Source organism: Mytilus galloprovincialis, chromosome 13 (assembly GCF_965363235.1).
Source record: "Mytilus galloprovincialis chromosome 13, xbMytGall1.hap1.1, whole genome shotgun sequence".
NCBI classification, from domain to species: domain Eukaryota; kingdom Metazoa; phylum Mollusca; class Bivalvia; order Mytilida; family Mytilidae; genus Mytilus; species Mytilus galloprovincialis.
The window spans coordinates 6,979,626-7,002,830 of NC_134850.1; the positions used below are offsets into that span (position 1 = coordinate 6,979,626).

At 31.4% G+C, this 23,205-nt stretch overlaps 1 protein-coding gene across 1 annotated transcript; it reads left to right on the top strand.

Annotated features, from left to right (window-relative positions):
• The first annotated feature begins 293 nt into the window (after window positions 1-293).
• Window positions 294-21,930, top strand: LOC143056458 (short-chain dehydrogenase/reductase 3-like). Its single transcript, XM_076229538.1, has 6 exons — window positions 294-465; window positions 9,723-9,845; window positions 10,217-10,357; window positions 10,838-11,076; window positions 19,523-19,648; window positions 21,786-21,930. Exons 1-6 carry the CDS (start codon window positions 430-432, stop codon window positions 21,880-21,882), a joined length of 762 nt encoding a protein of 253 aa, XP_076085653.1. The 5' UTR covers window positions 294-429; the 3' UTR covers window positions 21,883-21,930.
• The last annotated feature ends 1,275 nt before the right edge of the window (window positions 21,931-23,205 follow it).

Sequence of the window (23,205 nt, forward strand, 5' to 3'; positions counted from 1 at the left end):
AGGAAGAAGTGAAAATTAATATGCGTATGATCAGTATAGAAAAAGAATAACAATATCTATATTGAATCAAGAATATGAATTATAAATTCCCTGATTAAATACAATTTTGACTATTTCATTAAAGTTTTAAAATATTTTCAATGTCATAGTTCAAATTTTTAATACCACAAGCGGCAGTAAAAGTAAACCCACATCAAAACATCAACAATGCAAAATGCATTTTAGTGAAGTTCTTTAGTTATGGAATCTGACAGTTCATATGTTCTTTGGGAATGCTGTCGTTTTATATTTCTCTCAGTTTATACAGTGTTTAAAGTGTTTTATTATGTTTTAAAAACATTAATTTTAAAGATTTCCCCGAGAAATGAAAAGTCAGTTGCAGACGACGTAATCTTGATAACTGGTGGTGGAAGAGGAATTGGGAGGCAAATGGCCTTGCAATTTTCTAGACTAAAACCTAAACATGTAAGTAGTCAGTTTGTCTATTAAATTATGCTGTAGTAGAAGTTATGATTTATGCTAATACTCTGTCTCTTATAAATACTCATGTTTTACTCAAAACAATTATTTATTATAGTGACTTTTATTTATAGTTATGTTTTTAAAGAACTCAAAGAATGAGTTTCTCCAGTTGAGATCATGATGCAAATTTTTTTTTTTAATCTGTGACAAATGAGGGACAGTCAAACTGATAATAAGAGCTATATATGCCTTTTGTCACAAATTGGAATTCTCTATCGGCCTAGCCAAGATCAGATGAGCATTTCATATTTGGTCTATGTTATAGGCTTGTAAAGACAAGAAGATAAACTTTACATAAGTAATACATCTTTGAACTGAAGAAGAGAATGTAGGGTTTCACAATGAATATCAAATATCATGTATAGGTGTTACGGTTTTGAAAATAACAATAAAATACACGCTGAAAATCGGCAAATTTACACGTTATGTTGTTTCATTTAAAATTTACCTGTTTTTATCAATTGATAGTTAATAAGAGAACTTAATTTGAACTACATTATTGGTTCACTGTTATAGACAATTAATTCTTCTTTCTTTTACTGGTTGTTGCAACAAAAAATCTTCAGTGGTTACAAAGCTATGATAAAAAGTTGATTCTAATGCAATTTGTATGTAACAATTTTTTTCATTGGCTAAAATTTGCCGTCAAATCCACAGTTGACCAGGCATAACTAAGAAGGAACAACCATTTTGAAATGATTGAATCAACAAATGTTCAATTACTACTATATAATCATAAATAAAACAACACCTACCTCGAATTCGCCGTTTTAATGTTATTTTATCCGAATTTGAAGCGTACAGGTAACGTAATAACCTCCAGTTTGTAAGTTTTCATTTGTATGACGTCACATTTATCCATGACGTCTTTGCGCCAAAATCATTCATGATGTTTCACAGATTTTTTTTTATTTGTCAAATTTAGACATTTTTCCAAGTTTTATCGTATTATTTCTTTTTGAAATGCATTAGAATCGGAATAACAGTACTGTAGTTGAAGTGTTGCCACGGTCAATTTTGATTTGACGGTCGCAAATCTCCGTTTTACTGTCTCCGCTACGCGTCGCCAGTTAAACTGCATTTGCGACCGTCAAATCTACAATTGACGGTGGCAACTCTTCAACTACATGAACTACAGTACTGTTATTCCTTAAATACTATGCGCTTGTTATGAAATTTTGTGCTTTTGTTTTTAGCTTGCTCAGTGTAGTGATAAAAGAGAAAAATAAATAAAATTTATGCTATTATGTGTTTTGTTTTCTCTTCTAGTATATATGTAAGACTCAGATCGACGTCCGGTCTCTAATCGACGTCCAAATTTGACGTCACAATAAAATAACATTTCAAATCGACGGCCAATGTTATGCTTATCTAATCGACGTTCATTTATAGACTTCTCTAATCGACGTCTAATTTTTAGCTTCTCTAATCAACGTCCGTTTTGGACACGGACAACTAAATTAATCTGAACTGATAGCAGCTGAAACCTTTAGACCTTCAAACATATTATGTGTGTCAAATAAGATCTATCTAAAAAAAGATTTTTTTTTTTTTTTAATTTAACGCATACTAGAATAAGTATGTAAAGCAGGTTGGGATATCAATTTATAAATTGTAGAGATTAAATAATAATAAGAAGATGTGGTATGGTTTCCAATCTATACACAAGAAGTCAAATAAAGTGGATGTGAGCAATTATAGGCAACCGTGCGGCTTTCAACAAAAACCAATAACTCAAAGGCTGTAAAAGGCCGCGACATAAATAATGTATACAATTCAAATTAGAAAAATTACCGGTCTTATGTATAACAAAACAATTCTGAAAGACAAAAATGGATACACCAACGACGACCACTGTACTAGAGGCACATAAAGAATATGTCGGAGTTAAACATGTGTGTGGACATAAAAGAATAATGCCAACTCCAGGTGTAAAACTCAGAAATGTGTTTAAAAATATCTTACAGAGTCCGTATTTTGATATTTTCAAACAATTGGCTCAGTGTACTTTTTTTTTTTTTCTATTGACGAACTTTCAAGACTGATTAATGCTCCTACATTTCGTTTTGTTTTATTTGTCGTTCGGTTGCTTTCTACACTATTATGTAGATCGATAGGATTAACTTTTTATCAAGATAAACATTTAATAATATGCATTTTACCTATTTCGGGTTGAAAAAAATCTATATGGAAAGTATGAATAAATGTTTTAAAATTTAGTTGTCATAAGAACCCTACAAAATATGTACTATTTAATGATATTGGCCATTTATTAAAGACGACTATAATCAATCGGACGTCGTTTTGACAAAACTTGACATCACATTAGACGTCGATTAGCGTATCAAAAATATTGGACGTCGATTTGATAATGTGACGTCAGATTTGGACGTCGATTTGTGAAACGGACGTCAGATTTGGACGTCGATTTGTGAAACGGATGTCGATTTGAGGAACGGACGTCGATTAGAGGCCGGACGTCGATCTGAGTCTAACATATACATTTTCAAAAACTACCTCATTTATCAAAATTGCAGTACTCTAGCTGGAGATATATGCCATCAAAGTTGGATATACAAATAAAGTGAAAAAATGTCTTGTCCGTAGACATGCATTCCCTAGTAAACTGGAAGCATAATTACATTAATGTTGCATTGCTAAGTTCCTGTTCTTTTGTAGATATGAAAACACTACTAACATTTTTTTCTACCATCTATTAATAGAGGAAAAAATTCAAAAATATGTCAGAATGTCTTGTCCGTAGACACATGTCTTGTCCGTAGACATGTCTTTTTATCAATATTGCTTGGCTTTATGGGTCTTAATTAGTCCTATGTGTTGTTTAAACTTAGAAATATCTTATTTTTAATAAATAAATGGTAATTTAAGTGTTCTCAATTTTTGTAAAAATTACTTTACAGGAGTGGATTTTAAAAAGTGTCAAATTATCAGTCATAAAAAGCATACCTTATTTTACTTCAATATTGTTTATTCCAGTTGATGCATACCTTAAAAGATTAACTAAATCAAATGAAGAAAAAGTATTTCTCTCTCTCTAACTTTATCTTTTGCATTTCAGTATTAACAGCAGATGAGGAAGTGTCTACGGACAAGACACTTGTACATAACAAGTATTAAATTCAATTATTTGTCTGCTATGGAACTTAAATCTTATTTATATGTGATGAAAGTTATCTATTCAAATTAAAACTCATTATTTTCAACATGAATATAGTCACAATTAATTCTAACAGATTTTTTTTTTAACTGAAATTGTCTTGTCCCTAGACATTACCACAATATATTTGTACCCAATTTCCTAGATTTCAGCCTAATTTGATAGGTAAAATGTATGTTATTTTTTTAAGAGAACACATTTAACTATGTCAAAATTGAAGATTAATAATAGTTTGATTGTTTTAATTATAGGTTAGACAATACTTGGTCATGTTTTATGAAGATTTAAGCCCAAGGCGAAGCCGAGGGCTTAAATCTTCATAAAACATGACCAAGTATTGTCTGACCAATTTAGAACATATTCACACTTTCGAGTGACCTTACAAAACTATCCTTTCCCATTGTAATAGTCAAACCTAAATAAGAGTTCACTTTTTATAATGAACTAAATATAATACATAGGTAATGGTCATTTCAATGGATGAAATGAAATAGCACTGACATAGTTTGTGATGGATAAATTGTTTTTCTTCTGCTTCAGGTAAAATTTAATACTTATATATCTTTAGATTCTTTTTATTTAAAAAAGCAACACAATGTTATATAAATCCCCTTTTTGAAATTTGATTTTTTTTTTTTATAAATATGAAACTCTCTGTATGAATATTTGAATTCAGACCATACAACATTAAATGTTTACTTTTTATTGATAAATCTAAATGTATTGTGTTTCTCCAAAAACAATCCTCTGCTATATGTCAGCAGTCTGGCAATGTGTTTTTTGATAGAAAAAGAAAATAATTCCCTCAAATGTAAGGTATATAAATGAAATAAATATCATTTTATTTATCCTTATTATTTTTTTGTGTATTCTATATATGTGTACCATTAAAAAATGCATGAAATTTTGCAAAAGTCAAAATATTTTTATTTTAATCTTTGCTCTTTCGTTTCTAATCAGTAGTCTATTTTCCCAAGAAAAATGCCTTAGGGGATTGTACACTTCGTTAGTGCAGCTATTAAGAGTTCACTTTCATAATTAACTGACAATGAAAAGTCATTCATGTATAGCATTTCATAGTGCATGGAAAACCATGTACTATGAAAATTAGAGGGCAAAAAACTGACTTTTCATTGGACGAGAAGGGGTGAGTATGTTCTAAGCAGTCAGATATATGGATTTCAGTTAAAAGAATGTATCCTCAGTTTGGCATAATCAATAAATTATTGAGATATGTAAAGAATTATGGGTACATTTTTATATTTTGCAAAATTTAAAAAACAAAGCTTAAAATTTAATTAGTAACTTTTAATCTTAACTTTAATAATCATCTTTGAAAGCATTTAATTGAATATCAATAAAATGTCTTGTCCATAGACATTATCAAAATGTATTTGTTTCCATTTTCCTCGAAGTTAAGCATCATTTGATAGATAAACCTGATAAAATGTATGTTTTTTTTCAAGAGAACACTTTCAGCTGTATCAAAATTAGGTTTTAATATTGCATTTCATTAAATATGAATACAATGTCTTGTCTGTAGACAAAACATATAAATTGTATTGCTAAGTTTGATTGTTTATTGTAAGAATATGCATCAAGTTATTTTAATGTTCTATACACCAAAAGAAAGGTTTTTTTTGGAAGTTTTGTTATTTATAGATAATTTTAGATACAGTTTTATCAGATAAGATTAATGATCAAAGAAAGCTACTGTTGTTTGAAATAACTGTGAGTTAAACATGTTCTTGTCATTTTTTTTTCAATTAAAATGTTTGATATTCAATAATTATAACATATTTTGTTGTCTTTGTCATTGACCAAAAATCTGACACTGGTGACCATGTCTTGAAGCCAACCATTAAAAAAAATTATACAGTTTTTAAACACCATTTATTTAATAAAAATATTAAATATTTCTTCCAAAAACTGCATTTAATTATATAAATGCTTCCAGTGTTAGCCTATAACAATAGCAATTTTTCATAATTTAAACCATTTTTATACGCAGTCAAAATTTTGACGGGACATATTATGGTATACAAATGTCCGGTGTTGTCCGTCCGTCTGTCTGTCTGTCTGTCCGTCTGTCTGTCTGTCTGTCCGGCGTAAACATGTCGCACCGTAACTTGAGAACGACTTATCCAAATTTCATGAAACTTAATATAATTGTTTCTTATGATAGTCAAATGATCTGTATACTTTTTGGTGAAAATAAGATTTAAACTTTTTGAGTTACGGCACTTTATAACTAAAACAGGGGTGTGTTTTTTTCACATGTTGCACTGTACCTCAAAAACAATTCTTGATTATGACTTAAAACTTTAAACACTTCTTAGTTATATTAATCTCAATATCTGTATACTTTTTGGTGATGATTCAAAATTTCATTTTTGAGTTATTAGTATTTTGTAAAAAAGGGGGAGGTTTTTTTTTACATGTTGTGCCGTATCTCAAAAACGATTTATGATTATTGCTTAAAACTTTACACACTTCTTTGTTCTATTAATCTAAAGATCTGTATACTTTTTGATGATTATTCAAAATTTTATTTTTGAGTTATTGAGTATATAATTTTGTAAAACAGGGGAGGGTTTTTTACATGTGGCGCCGTATCTCAAAAATAAGTTATGATTATTGCTTAAAACTTTACACACTTCTTTGATATATATAAATCTAAAGATCTGTATACTTTTTGGTTTTGATTCAAAATTTTATTTTGGTAATATTTAGTTTTTTTTTTTAAAAACAGGGTGGGGGGTTTCACATTATGTCCCACCGTGTCTCTAAAACAATATATGGTTATTGCTTAAAACTTTCTCATAATCTATTTATGATTATTGCATAAGACTTCCTCATAAGACGTCGGGCGTATCATGCGCTCATGGCGCAGCTGTTTATTGAACCAAAATATCAAAAGAGTTTTTCCCTGAGGTGATACTCATTTTTGACTTCATGTGAAACACAAAATGCACATCTGATCTTTGCTAGGCTGTATAGTCACAAATTCATTCATTGATGATTGCAGCAGCATATTTCAACTTTTAATCAGTTTATACTGACCGCTAGACACCAGGAAACATTTTTTTTCTGAACTATTTTCAAGTCTTTCATTATTTATCATCTATTAGAGTAAAGTTATACTATAGCTGATCAGGAGGGTTGAGATTTCAAAAACCGTGTTGGTTTTCCCGTTTTAATTGTCTTAAAATTGAGAATGGAAATGGGGAATGTGCCAAAGAGACAACAACCGGACCATAGAAAAAAACCACAGCAGAAGGTCACCAACAGGTCTTCAATGTAGCGAGAAATTCCCGCACCCGGAGGCGTCCTTCAACTGGCCCCTAAACAAATATATACTAGTTCAGTGATAATGAACGCTTAAATTGAATTGAATTGTCTTACACTAGTCAGGTTTGGGCTCTTTATATCTTGCTGTTCCGTGTGAGCCAAGCTTAACTAGGCTCTGTGTTGAAGACTGTACTTAAGCCTATTATGATTTACTTTTACAAATTGTGACTTGAATGGAGAGTTGTCTCATTGGCATTCATTTTTTTTACCACATCTTCTTATATCTATCTATATATATTACAGTTTAACTTTAACACAACATATTTTCATGTGCCTCAGTCTCAAAGGAGTAGGTCCGGTAAGGGCCGATTTTGGCCTCAAATTTCAGGTTCATCTAACGAAAGATTTTGGACACTTTTTAAACACTTAAGTGTCTATTTCAATTGATTTGATTAGTTTTTGCGAAAGATTTTAACTGATTGAGTCATTAAAAACGCTCTGATTCAAGCTTAAATATGAAAAATCTATCAAATATGCCAAATAAAGTCACTTTTCAGTTGGTTTTTGTCAAAAATGAAAGTGGCCGCATCCGTGTTCATCCTCAACCTTTATATATGTTATGTATTATCGTCAAATACAACTTACATTTCAATATTATGAATGAACACGAATGCGGCCACTTTCATTTTAGACGGAAACCGTCTAAAATTTAACTAAAATGCACAAATTGTGAAGATTTCAGTAATTTAACATGACTTAATGATGCAAGAACCCGATATATGTACATTGTATTGTCAAAAACAGCCTATATTTATGTAGCAGAAGCATTCTACTTTCCACTTAATAACCAAAAGATTACAATTTCACAATTTTGTAAAACTGCTATATTTTGGGGCTAAAAAGGGGTCTTACTGAACCTTCTCCTTTATAAAGATATAATATTAACATGATATGCAATGCTCCAATATGCTGGCATATTGTTAAATCAAATATATACACTTATACTTGTATCATTGTGTTGGTTTATTAATTTCTACTGACACTGATATTTAAAAGTCATAAAAGTCAATTTTCAAATACCAGCATAAGAAATATAAGATATTTTGTTTCTTTTTCTGATACTTAAATCATTGTTTAACAATTTTTTTATTTCTTATTTTATATTACTGATGAAATGAGATAATATAATAATATGCTTTCAGAAACTTTGCGCAATTAGTTTCTAAATGTTAAAATAAAATGTAAGTGCTAACCAAAGAATAACTATATAACTAACTTTTTAGGCATGTTCCTCATATATTCCAAAACTGGAGGCAATTAATTTTAGGGAATAAAAAAAAGGGTTTTGCCAGTATTTTTTTTTTTTTTTTAAATTAAAGGGAGATTATTAGATAGATAGATTATGTAGATAGATAGTTTATTCTCATAAAACCTAGCTGCGGAACCGTAGCTACATAAAACCATGCAAGTACAAAGGTTACAGAGAAGTTAAACAAATAATATACATAATTATTCAAACCTTATAAATACATGAAATAAGAAAATATGAATATACTGTAGAAACCCTAATTTTTGTGGGGTTAAAATTTCATGGATTTGTGTCTCTTTATAAGATTTCAATGGGATTTAATATCTTTTTTTCCGATAAATGGAAGTGATATATAAATATGAAACTTAAATTTTCATGGTTTTTTTTTAATTTTGTGGATATATTCTTTCCACAAAATAACAAAGTTAATTCCTCCATGAAAATTTGTGCATTTGCTTTTACAGTACAACAAATTTATCAAAATATAAATATGCTATTCTTCGCTTCTTCAAGTAAATAAAGATAACTTGTACAAGTATAGTACCCCAGACCCTGACTGTCATGTATTAAAAATATAACACAGTACACTATAGGCTAATTTCTGCAGAAAAGGGGTTTCCAGATGACGACTAATCATTCTTCGAATCGCTACCAAACTTATCATTACTGCCCAAAAGGGACACACAATCAGAAACTGACAAAAAACAAAAGACATAAAGACAAGCATGCATTGAAGATTTCAAATAACAAGTACATTTAAAATGAATTTGTTGAAATAACTTGACTTATAATGTTTTCCTTCAGTTTTTACATGGCTTAGTCACATATTGAAAGCATATATACACATGATATATATAACATGTGAAGACCATGATACATAAGTATAAGAAAAGAGATATATTATAATGGTTGCTGATGAGACAATTAACTCTACTTAAGATGTGTACATGGTATAAGGGAATATCTACATGTATGACCAAAATATAAAAAAATGAAAAGATTTTGTATGTTACCTTGCATTGATGAGACATTTCTCCACCATGGATGAGGGGGAGGACAGGGGTAAGGGAGACAGGGAGAAAGGGGGTGGGAGAAAGGAGAAAGGGGGTAGGAGAAAGGAGAAAGGGGGTAGGATGAAGGAGAAAGGGGGTGGGAGAAAGGAGAAAAAGTTGGAGAAAGGAGAAAAAATAAAATATCTCTCCTTTTAAAAAATGATCTAATATTTCAAGAAAAAATATCTCAAAAGGAGATGTTTTATTCTAATGGGAGAAAGGAGAACGGGGGTAGGAGAAAGGAGAAGAGGGGTGGGAGAAGGGAGAAGGGTACCCCCTGTCTTCCCCCTCATGGATAGAAAGACAAATGTGAAAGTGAATATTTATACACACATTTAAATCTAAATAATTAACCATTTGATATTTACAGATTATTTTATGGGGAAGGAAAGAAGAGCCGTTACAGAAAACTACAGAAGATGTACAAAATCTTGGTGTGTCCTGTTCTTATTTTGTCTGTGATGTTTGTGACAGAGAACTCGTCTATAAAACGGTAATTATTAGACAAGATGTTTTTTGTTGCTTAAATATTTCTTCCAGTTTGTCAGATCTCCATATGATAGGTTATATTTTTCTAGTTGCAGTTTACCAAACACCAAAGAGACCAAATGTTGATGAATTAAATAATGACTTGAAGGCTGGCTTTTTTTAATGTCTAAGAAGTAGTTTAGAGAAACTCTAAACAGTTGAATTTGAAAGAAAGATAGAAAAAGCAGATAGACAAAAATCAAAACTTAACATGGAATTTTGAATTGATTGATTTAGAAACTCAAAGGAGGGATAAATGGTATTGTTATTTGTTAAGATACTTTTAACAAGAAGCAGTATTAAGAAGCAGGCTTTTATTTTTTATTATTATTTTAGGGAGAAGAAATAAAGAATTCTATTGGTGATGTAACAATTCTAGTCAATAATGCTGGTATATTTAATGGTGCTCTAGTCTTAAATGATACAGAAGAAAATATACAGAAAACTTTTGCCATTAATGCATTGGCACATATTTGGGTGAGTTTTCTAAGAAAACTAAGAAAGCCAACTTTTTGTCAATATTGAAACCATTCAGAAGCCTAAAAAGTTTTGCATTTGCAACTGAAAATCGATTAAGTTCATGGAAATCTAACAAAAATGACTCATTATTTAAAAAGGTATGTTTCTTGCATGTGATATTTGTAAATTTTATGTTTTAGACAATTAGAAAGTCAATTTAGTATGAAAATCTTACTTCAAAGACTTATCATTTAAAAAGTTATGTTTCGTCGCTATATTTTGTTTTAGAAGTAATAATGTTCTAGTATTATTTTGATTGGTTTCACAATAGGCCGTACACAAATCAACTCTAAAGGATAATTTCAAAATGTTTATAAAAACTGTAAGGATATTTCAAAATGTTTATAAAAACTGTAAGGATATTTCAAAATGTTTATAAAAACTGTAAGGATATTTCAAAATGTTTATAAAAACTAAATCTATACATTTTGATTGCAGGCATATAAAGCATTTCTGCCAGGAATGATATCCCAAGGCCGAGGACATATAGTTACAATCAGCTCAATGTTGGGGATCATGTCACTGAGAGGGGCCTCCAGCTATTGTGGGTCTAAGTTTATGACAACAGGGATATCAGAGGCCCTCCATTTAGAGCTTGATGAATATCCAAATATACACCTTACTTCTGTACACTCATACCAGGTCCAGAATGACATGTTCCAGGACTTAAAGCTAAGGTAAGACTATTGAAGTTTCAGGACTTAAAACTAAGGTAAGACTATTGAAGTTTCAGGACTTAAAACTAAGGTAAGACTATTGAAGTTTCAGGACTTAAAACTAAGGACTTAAAACTAAGGTAAGACTATTGAAGTTTCAGGACTTAAAACTAAGGTGAGACTATTGAAGTTTCAGGACTTAAAACTAAGGTAAGACTATTGAAGTTTCAGGACTTAAAACTAAGGTAAGACTATTGAAGTTTCAGGACTTAAAACTAAGGTAAGACTATTGAAGTTTCAGGACTTAAAACTAAGGTAAGACTATTGATGTTTCAGGACTTAAAACTAAGGTGAGACTATTGAAGTTTCAGGACTTAAAACTAAGGTGAGACTATTGAAGTTTCAGGACTTAAAACTAAGGTGAGACTATTGAAGTTTCAGGACTTAAAACTAAGGTAAGACTATTGAAGTTTCAGGACTTAAAACTAAGGTGAGACTATTGATGTTTCAGGACTTAAAACTAAGGTGAGACTATTGATGTTTCAGGACTTAAAACTAAGGTAAGACTATTGAAGTTTCAGGGACATAAAACTAAGGTAAGACTATTGAAGTTTCAGGACTTAAAACTAAGGTAAGACTATTGAAGTTTCAGGACTTAAAACTAAGGACTTAAAACTAAGGTAAGACTATTGAAGTTTCAGGACTTAAAACTAAGGTAAGACTATTGATGTTTCAGGACTTAAAACTAAGGTAAAACTATTGAAGTTTCAGGACTTAAAACTAAGGTAAGACTATTGATGTTTCAGGACTTAAAACTAAGGTAAGACTATTGAAGTTTCAGGACTTAAAACTAAGGTAAGACTATTGAAGTTTCAGGACTTAAAACTAAGGACTTAAAACTAAGGTAAGACTATTGAAGTTTCAGGACTTAAAACTAAGGTAAGACTATTGATGTTTCAGGACTTAAAACTAAGGTAAGACTATTGAAGTTTCAGGACTTAAAACTAAGGTAAAACTATTGAAGTTTCAGGACTTAAAACTAAGGTAAGACTATTGATGTTTCAGGACTTAAAACTAAGGTAAGACTATTGAAGTTTCAGGACTTAAAACTAAGGTAAGACTATTGAAGTTTCAGGACTTAAAACTAAGGTAAGACTATTAAAGTTTCAGGACTTAAAACTAAGGTAAGACTATTGAAGTTTCAGGACTTAAAACTAAGGAATTAAAACTAAGGTAAGACTATTGAAGTTTCAGGACTTAAAACTAAGGTAAGACTATTGATGTTTCAGGACATAAAACTAAGGTAAGACTATTGAAGTTTCAGGACTTAAAACTAAGGTAAGACTATTGAAGTTTCAGGACTTAAAACTAAGGGAAGACTATTGAAGTTTCAGGACTTAAAACTAAGGTGAGACTATTGATGTTTCAGGACTTAAAACTAAGGTAAGACTATTGAAGTTTCAGGACTTAAAACTAAGGTAAGACTATTGAAGTTTCAGGACTTAAAACTAAGGTAAGACTATTGATGTTTCAGGACTTAAAACTAAGGTAAGACTATTGAAGTTTCAGGACTTAAAACTAAGGTAAGACTATTGAAGTTTCAGGACTTAAAACTAAGGTAAGACTATTGAAGTTTCAGGACTTATAACTAAGGTGAGACTATTGAAGTTTCAGGACTTAAAACTAAGGTGAGACTATTGAAGTTTCAGGACTTAAAACTAAGGTGAGACTATTGAAGTTTCAGGACTTAAAACTAAGGTGAGACTATTGAAGTTTCAGGAATTAAAACTAAGGTAAGACTATTGATGTTTCAGGACTTAAAACTAAGGTAAGACTATTGAAGTTTCGGGACTTAAAACTAAGGTAAGACTATTGAAGTTTCGGGACTTAAAACTAAGGTGAGACTATTGAAGTTTCGGGACTTAAAACTAAGGTGAGACTCTTGAAGTTTCGGGACTTCAAACTAAGGTGAGACTCTTGAAGTTTCGGGACTTAAAACTAAGGTGAGACTCTTGAAGTTTCAGGACTTAAAACTAAGGTAAGACTATTGAAGTTTCAGGACTTAAAACTAAGGTAAGACTATTGAAGTTTCATGGCCTTAAAACTAAGGTAAGACTATTGAAGTTTCAGGACTTAAAACTATGGTAAGACTATTGAAGTTTCATGGCCTTAAAACTAAGGTGAGACTCTTGAAGTTTCGGGACTTAAAACTAAGGTGAGACTCTTGAAGTTTCAGGACTTAAAACTAAGGTAAGACTCTTGAAGTTTCATGGCCTTAAAACTAAGGTAAGACTATTGAAGTTTCAGGACTTAAAACTAAGGTAAGACTATTGATGTTTCAGGACTTAAAACTAAGGTGAGACTATTGATGTTTCAGGACTTAAAACTAAGGTGAGACTATTGAAGTTTCAGGACTTAAAACTAAGGTGAGACTCTTGAAGTTTCAGGACTTAAAACTAAGGTGAGACTATTGATGTTTCAGGACTTAAAACTAAGGACTTAAAACTAAGGTAAGACTATTGAAGTTTCAGGACTTAAAACTAAGGTAAGACTATTGATGTTTCAGGACTTAAAACTAAGGTAAAACTATTGAAGTTTCAGGACTTAAAACTAAGGTAAGACTATTGATGTTTCAGGACTTAAAACTAAGGTGAGACTATTGATGTTTCAGGACTTATAACTAAGGTGAGACTATTGAAGTTTCAGGACTTAAAACTAAGGTAAGACTATTGAAGTTTCAGGACTTATAACTAAGGTAAGACTATTGAAGTTTCAGGACTTAAAACTAAGGTAAGACTATTGATGTTTCAGGACTTAAAACTAAGGTGAGACTCTTGAAGTTTCAGGACTTAAAACTAAGGTGAGACTATTGATGTTTCAGGACTTATAACTAAGGTGAGACTATTGAAGTTTCAGGACTTAAAACTAAGGTAAGACTATTGAAGTTTCAGGACTTAAAACTAAGGTGAGACTATTGAAGTTTCAGGACTTAAAACTAAGGTGAGACTATTGAAGTTTCAGGACTTATAACTAAGGTAAGACTATTGAAGTTTCAGGACTTAAAACTAAGGTGAGACTATTGAAGTTTCAGGACTTATAACTAAGGTGAGACTATTGAAGTTTCAGGACTTAAAACTAAGGTGAGACTATTGAAGTTTCAGGACTTAAAACTAAGGTGAGACTATTGAAGTTTCAGGACTTATAACTAAGGTAAGACTATTGATGTTTCAGGACTTAAAACTAAGGTTAGACTATTGATGTTTCAGGACTTAAAACTAAGGTAAGACTATTGAAGTTTCAGGACTTAACTAAGGTAAGACTATTGAAGTTTCAGGACTTAAATTTAAGGTGAGACTATTGAAGTTTCAGGACTTAAAACTAAGGTAAGACTATTGATGTTTCAGGACTTAAAACTAAGGTGAGACTATTGAAGTTTCAGGACTTAAAACTAAGGTGAGACTATTGAAGTTTCAGGACTTAAATTTAAGGTGAGACTATTGAAGTTTCAGGACTTAAAACTAAGGTAAGACTATTGAAGTTTCAGGACTTAAAACTAAGGTAAGACTATTGAAGTTTCAGGACTTAAAACTAAGGTAAGACTATTGAAGTTTCAGGACTTAAAACTAAGGTGAGACTATTGAAGTTTCAGGACTTAAAACTAAGGTGAGACTATTGAAGTTTCAGGACTTAAAACTAAGGTAAGACTATTGAAGTTTCAGGACTTAAAACTAAGGTGAGACTATTGATGTTTCAGGACTTAAAACTAAGGTAAGACTATTGAAGTTTCAGGACTTAAAACTAAGGTGAGACTATTGAAGTTTCAGGACTTAAATTTAAGGTGAGACTATTGAAGTTTCAGGACTTAAAACTAAGGTGAGACTATTGAAGTTTCAGGACTTAAAACTAAGGTGAGACTATTGATGTTTCAGGACTTAAAACTAAGGTGAGACTATTGATGTTTCAGGACTTAAAACTTAGGTGAGACTATTGAAGTTTCAGGACTTAAAACTAAGGTGAGACTATTGAAGTTTCAGGACTTAAAACTAAGGTGAGACTATTGAAGTTTCAGGACTTAAAACTAAGGTGAGACCATTGAAGTTACAGGACTTAAAACTAAGGTGAGACTATTGATGTTTCAGGACTTAAAACTAAGGTAAGACTATTGAAGTTTCAGGACTTAAAACTAAGGTAAGACTATTGAAGTTTCAGGACTTAAAACTAAGGTAAGACTATTGAAGTTTCAGGACTTAAAACTAAGGTAAGACTATTGAAGTTTCAGGACTTAAACTAAGGTGAGACTATTGAAGTTTCAGGACTTAAAACTAAGGTGAGACTATTGAAGTTTCAGGACTTAAAACTAAGGTGAGACTTTTGAAGTTTCAGGAATTAAAACTAAGGTGAGACTATTGATGTTTCAGGACTTAAAACTAAGGTGAGACTATTGATGTTTCAGGACTTAAAACTAAGGTAAGACTATTGATGTTTCAGGACTTAAAACTAAGGTAAGACTATTGAAGTTTCAGGACTTAAAACTAAGGTAAGACTATTGAAGTTTCAGGACTTAAAACTAAGGTAAGACTATTGAAGTTTCGGGACTTAAAACTAAGGTGAGACTCTTGAAGTTTCGGGACTTCAAACTAAGGTGAGACTCTTGAAGTTTCGGGACTTAAAACTAAGGTGAGACTCTTGAAGTTTCAGGACTTAAAACTAAGGTAAGACTCTTGAAGTTTCATGGCCTTAAAACTAAGGTAAGACTATTGAAGTTTCAGGACTTAAAACTAAGGTAAGACTATTGAAGTTTCATGGCCTTAAAACTAAGGTGAGACTCTTGAAGTTTCGGGACTTAAAACTAAGGTGAGACTCTTGAAGTTTCAGGACTTAAAACTAAGGTAAGACTATTGAAGTTTCATGGCCTTAAAACTAAGGTAAGACTATTGAAGTTTCAGGACTTAAAACTAAGGTGAGACTATTGATGTTTCAGGACTTAAAACTAAGGTGAGACTATTGAAGTTTCGGGACTTCAAACTAAGGTGAGACTCTTGAAGTTTCGGGACTTAAAACTAAGGTGAGACTCTTGAAGTTTCAGGACTTAAAACTAAGGTAAGACTCTTGAAGTTTCAGGACTTAAAACTAAGGTAAGACTATTGAAGTTTCATGGCCTTAAAACTAAGGTAAGACTATTGAAGTTTCAGGACTTAAAACTAAGGTAAGACTATTGAAGTTTCATGGCCTTAAAACTAAGGTGAGACTCTTGAAGTTTCGGGACTTAAAACTAAGGTGAGACTCTTGAAGTTTCAGGACTTAAAACTAAGGTAAGACTATTGAAGTTTCATGGCCTTAAAACTAAGGTAAGACTATTGAAGTTTCAGGACTTAAAACTAAGGTGAGACTATTGATGTTTCAGGACTTAAAACTAAGGTGAGACTATTGAAGTTTCAGGACTTAAAACTAAGGTGAGACTCTTGAAGTTTCGGGACTTAAAACTAAGGTGAGACTCTTGAAGTTTCGGGACTTAAAACTAAGGTAAGACTATTGAAGTTTCAGGACTTAAAACTAAGGTGAGACTATTGATGTTTCAGGACTTAAAACTAAGGTGAGACTATTGAAGTTTCAGGACTTAAAACTAAGGTGAGACTCTTGAAGTTTCAGGACTTAAAACTAAGGTGAGACTATTGATGTTTCAGGACTTAAAACTAAGGTAAGACTATTGATGTTTCAGGACTTAAAACTAAGGTGAGACTCTTGAAGTTTCAGGACTTAAAACTAAGGTGAGACTATTGATGTTTCAGGACTTATAACTAAGGTGAGACTATTGAAGTTTCAGGACTTAAAACTAAGGTAAGACTATTGAAGTTTCAGGACTTATAACTAAGGTAAGACTATTGAAGTTTCAGGACTTAAAACTAAGGTAAGACTATTGATGTTTCAGGACTTAAAACTAAGGTGAGACTCTTGAAGTTTCAGGACTTAAAACTAAGGTGAGACTATTGATGTTTCAGGACTTATAACTAAGGTGAGACTATTGAAGTTTCAGGACTTAAAACTAAGGTAAGACTATTGAAGTTTCAGGACTTAAAACTAAGGTGAGACTATTGAAGTTTCAGGACTTAAAACTAAGGTGAGACTATTGAAGTTTCAGGACTTATAACTAAGGTAAGACTATTGAAGTTTCAGGACTTAAAACTAAGGTGAGACTATTGAAGTTTCAGGACTTATAACTAAGGTGAGACTATTGAAGTTTCAGGACTTAAAACTAAGGTGAGACTATTGAAGTTTCAGGACTTAAAACTAAGGTGAGACTATTGAAGTTTCAGGACTTATAACTAAGGTAAGACTATTGATGTTTCAGGACTTAAAACTAAGGTTAGACTATTGATGTTTCAGGACTTAAAACTAAGGTAAGACTATTGAAGTTTCAGGACTTAACTAAGGTAAGACTATTGAAGTTTCAGGACTTAAATTTAAGGTGAGACTATTGAAGTTTCAGGACTTAAAACTAAGGTAAGACTATTGAAGTTTCAGGACTTAAATTTAAGGTGAGACTATTGAAGTTTCAGGACTTAAAACTAAGGTAAGACTATTGAAGTTTCAGGACTTAAAACTAAGGTAAGACTATTGAAGTTTCAGGACTTAAAACTAAGGTAAGACTATTGAAGTTTCAGGACTTAAAACTAAGGTGAGACTATTGAAGTTTCAGGACTTAAAACTAAGGTAAGACTATTGAAGTTTCAGGACTTAAAACTAAGGTGAGACTATTGATGTTTCAGGACTTAAAACTAAGGTGAGACTATTGAAGTTGCAGGACTTAAAACTAAGGTGAGACTATTGAAGTTTCAGGACTTAAATTTAAGGTGAGACTATTGAAGTTTCAGGACTTAAAACTAAGGTAAGACTATTGAAGTTTCAGGACTTAAAACTAAGGTAAGACTATTGAAGTTTCAGGACTTAAAACTAAGGTGAGACTATTGATGTTTCAGGACTTAAAACTAAGGTAAGACTATTGATGTTTCAGGACTTAAAACTAAGGTGAGACTATTGAAGTTTCAGGACTTAAAACTTAGGTAAGACTATTGAAGTTTCAGGACTTAAAACTAAGGTGAGACTATTGAAGTTTCAGGACTTAAAACTAAGGTGAGACTATTGAAGTTTCAGGACTTAAAACTAAGGTGAGACTATTGAAGTTTCAGGACTTAAAACTAAGGTGAGACTATTGATGTTTCAGGACTTAAAACTAAGGTAAGACTATTGAAGTTTCAGGACTTAAAACTAAGGTAAGACTATTGAAGTTTCAGGACTTAAAACTAAGGTAAAACTATTGAAGTTTCAGGACTTAAAACTAAGGTGAGACTATTGAAGTTTCAGGACTTAAAACTAAGGTAAGACTATTGATGTTTCAGGCTTAAAAACTAAGGTAAGACTATTGATGTTTCAGGAATTAAAACTTAAGGTAAGAGTTGTAATGTCGCAGGATTAAGGGTACAAAAAGTTAAGCAAAATTTTAAACATTTTTTTTTCATTTCAAATTTTATTTATTACACTATTAGTTGCTACTTTATGATATGATACAAAAATCAACCAAAAAAATCCATTCAATTTGATTTTAAAATGTTTAAATCACTGAAAAAGCTCCAAATTATCTCCCTTTGGTGCAAAAATGGATTTTTTTTGCATTAAAATTGGAAATATCTTTTTAAACTCATCTGTGACCTATACTTTTTATTATTTTTTTCAAACAAGCTGAACTTAAACTAAACCATTGTAAAATGTAAGCGATTTCTGTAATTTTTTATTTTTTTTATTTTGATATTATTTAGTAACCTCTATTTCTCCTATAATTTCAACTGGAAAAAAGTACATTAACTAAAAATGCATGTTTCTTGACCCCAGTTTTGTCGAGCCTTCGACTTCAGTCAAAAAATCAAGACATAGCGATCCTACATTCCGTCCTCATCATAGTCGTTGTCGGCAGTGTCCACAAATATTCACTCTGTGGTTAAAGTTTTTGAAATTTTTAAAATAACTTTCTTAAACTATTCTAGATCTGGATTTCTACTTAACTTGGAGAGAAGCTTGTTTATGAAAAGATATATATATATAGTATACAGAAGTAAATTTAGTAAAAAAAAATCCTGTAGCCCTTTTCACAAAAAATCTTCAAGTGTAAAATTAATATTTAATTGAATTGTTAAGGAAATTATTTTAGACTTACGATAAATTTTACACTTAAGATTTTTTGTGAAAAGGGTTACTGTTTTTCTGTATTTTACTTATAAATGGACTTTCTTTTTACTGGCGGGAAACCATTACATTTTGTAATGTGTCAGGACTTAAAACTGAGGTTGATATTTTGATATGACATCAATAAACTCTATACATACAGTGTGATTCATTTTCAAAAGTGATTTAAAGCCAATAACAAGAATAAGTGGAACTTTAATTCACTATAACAATTATGTTGTAATTACAGATTTCCTTGGCTGATACCACCTCTGTCAGAAGATTATGTGGCCAAAGCAACAGTCAGAGCAGTGCTTTGTAATGAAAAAATAATAATGATGCCAAGGATTATGTACCTGTTAGTACCATGCTTAAGGTATATATATATATATTATATGGGTTTATAGGTAATAAATCTTGTACAATTCTTCCAATTTTACATTTTTTTGTCTCTTCTGCTACGTCACAGAATGAGAGACAGGAATTTCTAATCTCTGAAAGCGTAATCTTTTTCCAATTTCTTAAGGTAGAAGTACTAGATGCCTCAATCTTTGTATGCAGATATACCTTATGTTATGAAGTATTTTGCTTGTGATATGTCCATTGTACTTCACCTCATTTTCATGGTTCAGTGACTGTTTGAAACAATTAGAGGTGCAGCTTTTGTCATGAGATATATTGACTTATCATTAGTACAAATAATATAATGTAGGTACCGGACTACCGGTAACTGTTAAGGTTAAGTTTTCCTTCATTGTTATTAAGTCTATATTTCAGATACTATAAACAGTGATTAAAGTATCAGATTGGTGTATGGAATAATTGTCAGGTGAACAAGTCTGTCTGGCAGGTTTCATATGAACTTTACTTCATATGCATTGTTCATTGATTAATTTTTAGTTTTCACGTTGTTTTCTGTTTTTGGGATAAGATTGCTTTTAAGCAATCTGTAGACTTATACCATTGACTCAGGGCCATGCCCTCACATCAACCGTTTTATTCTAAACATAAAGGAAAATCTCAGATTCTTGAGATTGTCTTGCTTTGAATGGTATAAAAAACAAGAGGATTGAATTAAAACAACTGTCCTATAATGTTCTTCTCATAATCATCATGTTTTGATATTTCCCTTGACTGGTATGCATGTTTTTAACAACACTGAAAATCAGAATTAAGCAGTATTTATTTTCCTCAGTTTTGATAACATGCGAGAGTTCTTTGAATTCCGATCGATAAATCTATATCTGTAATATAAGAACTGAAGTAGAGTTTTCTTATATGTCACCGTTATGAAACTGATATTTGATATTGTACTTCCCTAAAGAAATGGAGGTCATTTAATTCACATTTAATATCCGTCCTTGCTACAAATCAAAAGTCTAGGGTTTGTTTAGGAAATTATGCACATGCGTATAGTTTTCTTGACTTGAAGGGGTATCAGATTGAATGTTTCTCTGGATTCCCCACTCCATCGATTAATTTGAAACTCACGAGATCCTTTCTATGTCTATCTGCTATTGAGGGTTATTGTTGCTTGCATAATTTTAAATCATATGCATCATTTAAATTAAAATAAATGTAGTCCACAACGTAAAGGTGGAACTAGAACACCCCTTCAGCCAAAATGGAGTCTTCCATATTATCGCTTATAGTTGTCTCCCTTCCGTAAGTAACTTTCGTCAAACAACGATACGTCGAGAAAAATTAACTTGTTCTGTAGATAGACGTCGTATTATATAAAAAACGATCGCAATTTAAACAGAGGAATGTGTACGGAAAGGAGTCATGCCCACTGACCAAAGAAAATTAAATATTCAAAGAGTTAGGAATAGGGTTCCACCTAGAATTCACGTAGGAAAATAGGTGATAAGGTACGAAGTGAAATACCTTCTCTCAGTGACTGCTGTGGAAAGTAAACTTGGAATTGATAGTACATTTGTTGTACAAAAATAAAACACAATAAGTGCATTGTTCATACACTTGTATCGAGGATTGGCTATTTTTAAAGTTGAATAACTATTCAGATTACTTAAATTACATTTTACGAGCATTTTACACGTGCAGTTGAATTATTTTTGAAAATAATACTAATACATGTATCAATGAAAACAATGGCAATCGTATCCCTCAGAGCAATCTGCTCTTTGATTAAGATAATATAGGCAATAGTTCTGCCCTCTTTGGTGTATGAAATTTGTATTGCAATAATTCTCAGAAACAGCAAATCAATGCTTATAGGATTTTTGAAGTTTGGCATCAAGCTTCATGTCAGCATGCTTTACCCTGTGATATAAAAAAGAAGATGTGGTATGATACCAAAGAGACAACTCTCCACAAGGGACCAAATGACACAGAAATTAACAACTTTTACAACTAAGATCACTTATCAACTTTCTGTTTACTGAATACTATAATCACCGGTATAATATAAATAGTGATAATAGCTTACAGTTGAACTTGTCTATAATCTGTTTGGTTTAATGCATTAACAATTGACTTTAAAATATTTTTAGCATATTTCCAGCGTGGGCCATGGCTCCATTATTTAGATTTTTGGGTGTTGACTCAGCACTGGAAAGTGTGTTGGCACAGAAACAGAAAACAGAATAATCATGTTATAAATCTGCTGTTATTTATGTGAAGCATTTATTGTTAACTGTTGTGGCTGTCTCATTAAATACACTTAAGTATCTGATGCTTGTATATTTATGTAGCTTTTTTTTATATTCTGTTTTGATGAAGTAATATAAAATTGTTATTTGTTTTAAATCATGAATTTTGTTAACATGCAAAGATCTGATATATATTACTCAATCAGACAGAAAGAAAAACAAAGGAGTTAGAGGGAAAAATACAGTGTTCAACAACTGATAAGTGTCTATACTATATGTCAAGTTCTGAATTGTGAATAAATAAAAACCAATAATAACAATCAAATATTTGCCATAATACAAAATTCTTCAAGAAAGAACCATTATAGTTTATATCCGAAGATCTTTTTTAAACTCAAATTACTAAAATCCATGTATTGTTAAAAAATCAATGAAAACTGGGCGCCCTTCAGGGAGAACTGGCCTTCAGGGGAATTTAGATTTTCAGTGCAATAGATAAAACAAACTGTAATCAAATATTTAAGGTCAGTAACAGTAATGAAACCAATGGATCAGGAAATAATTTTCCTGGAATTATATTTGTTGTTTGTTATCCAATTTTTATGCCCCACCTATGAAAGTAGAGGGGCATTATGTTTACTGGTCTGTACGTCCATCCGTCTGTTCATCTGTTTGTTCATCCGTCTGTTCGTCCCACTTCAGGTTAAAGTTTTTGGTCAAGGTAGTTTTGATGAAGTTGAAGTCCAATCAACTTGAAACTTAGTACACATATTCCCTATGATATGATCTTTCTTATTTTAATGCCAAGTTAGAGTTTGGACCCCAATTTCATTGTCCACTAAACATAGAAAATAATAGTGCAAGTTTCATTTTGAAGTTTTTGGTCAAGGTAGTTTTGGATGAAGTTGAAGTCCAATCAACTTGAAACTTAGTACACATATTCCCTATGATATGATCTTTCTTATTTTAATGCCAAGTTAGAGTTTGGACCCCAATTTCATTGTCCACTAAACATAGAAAATAATAGTGCAAGTTTCATTTTGAAGTTTTTGGTCAAGGTAGTTTTGGATGAAGTTGAAGTCCAATCAACTTGAAACTTAGTACACATATTCCCTATGATATGATCTTTCTTATTTTAATGCCAAGTTAGAGTTTGGACCCCAATTTCATTGTCCACTAAACATAGAAAATAATAGTGCAAGTTTCATTTTGAAGTTTTTGGTCAAGGTAGTTTTGGATGAAGTTGAAGTCCAATCAACTTGAAACTTAGTATACATGTTCCCTGTGATATGATCTTTATAAATTTAATGCCAAATTAAGA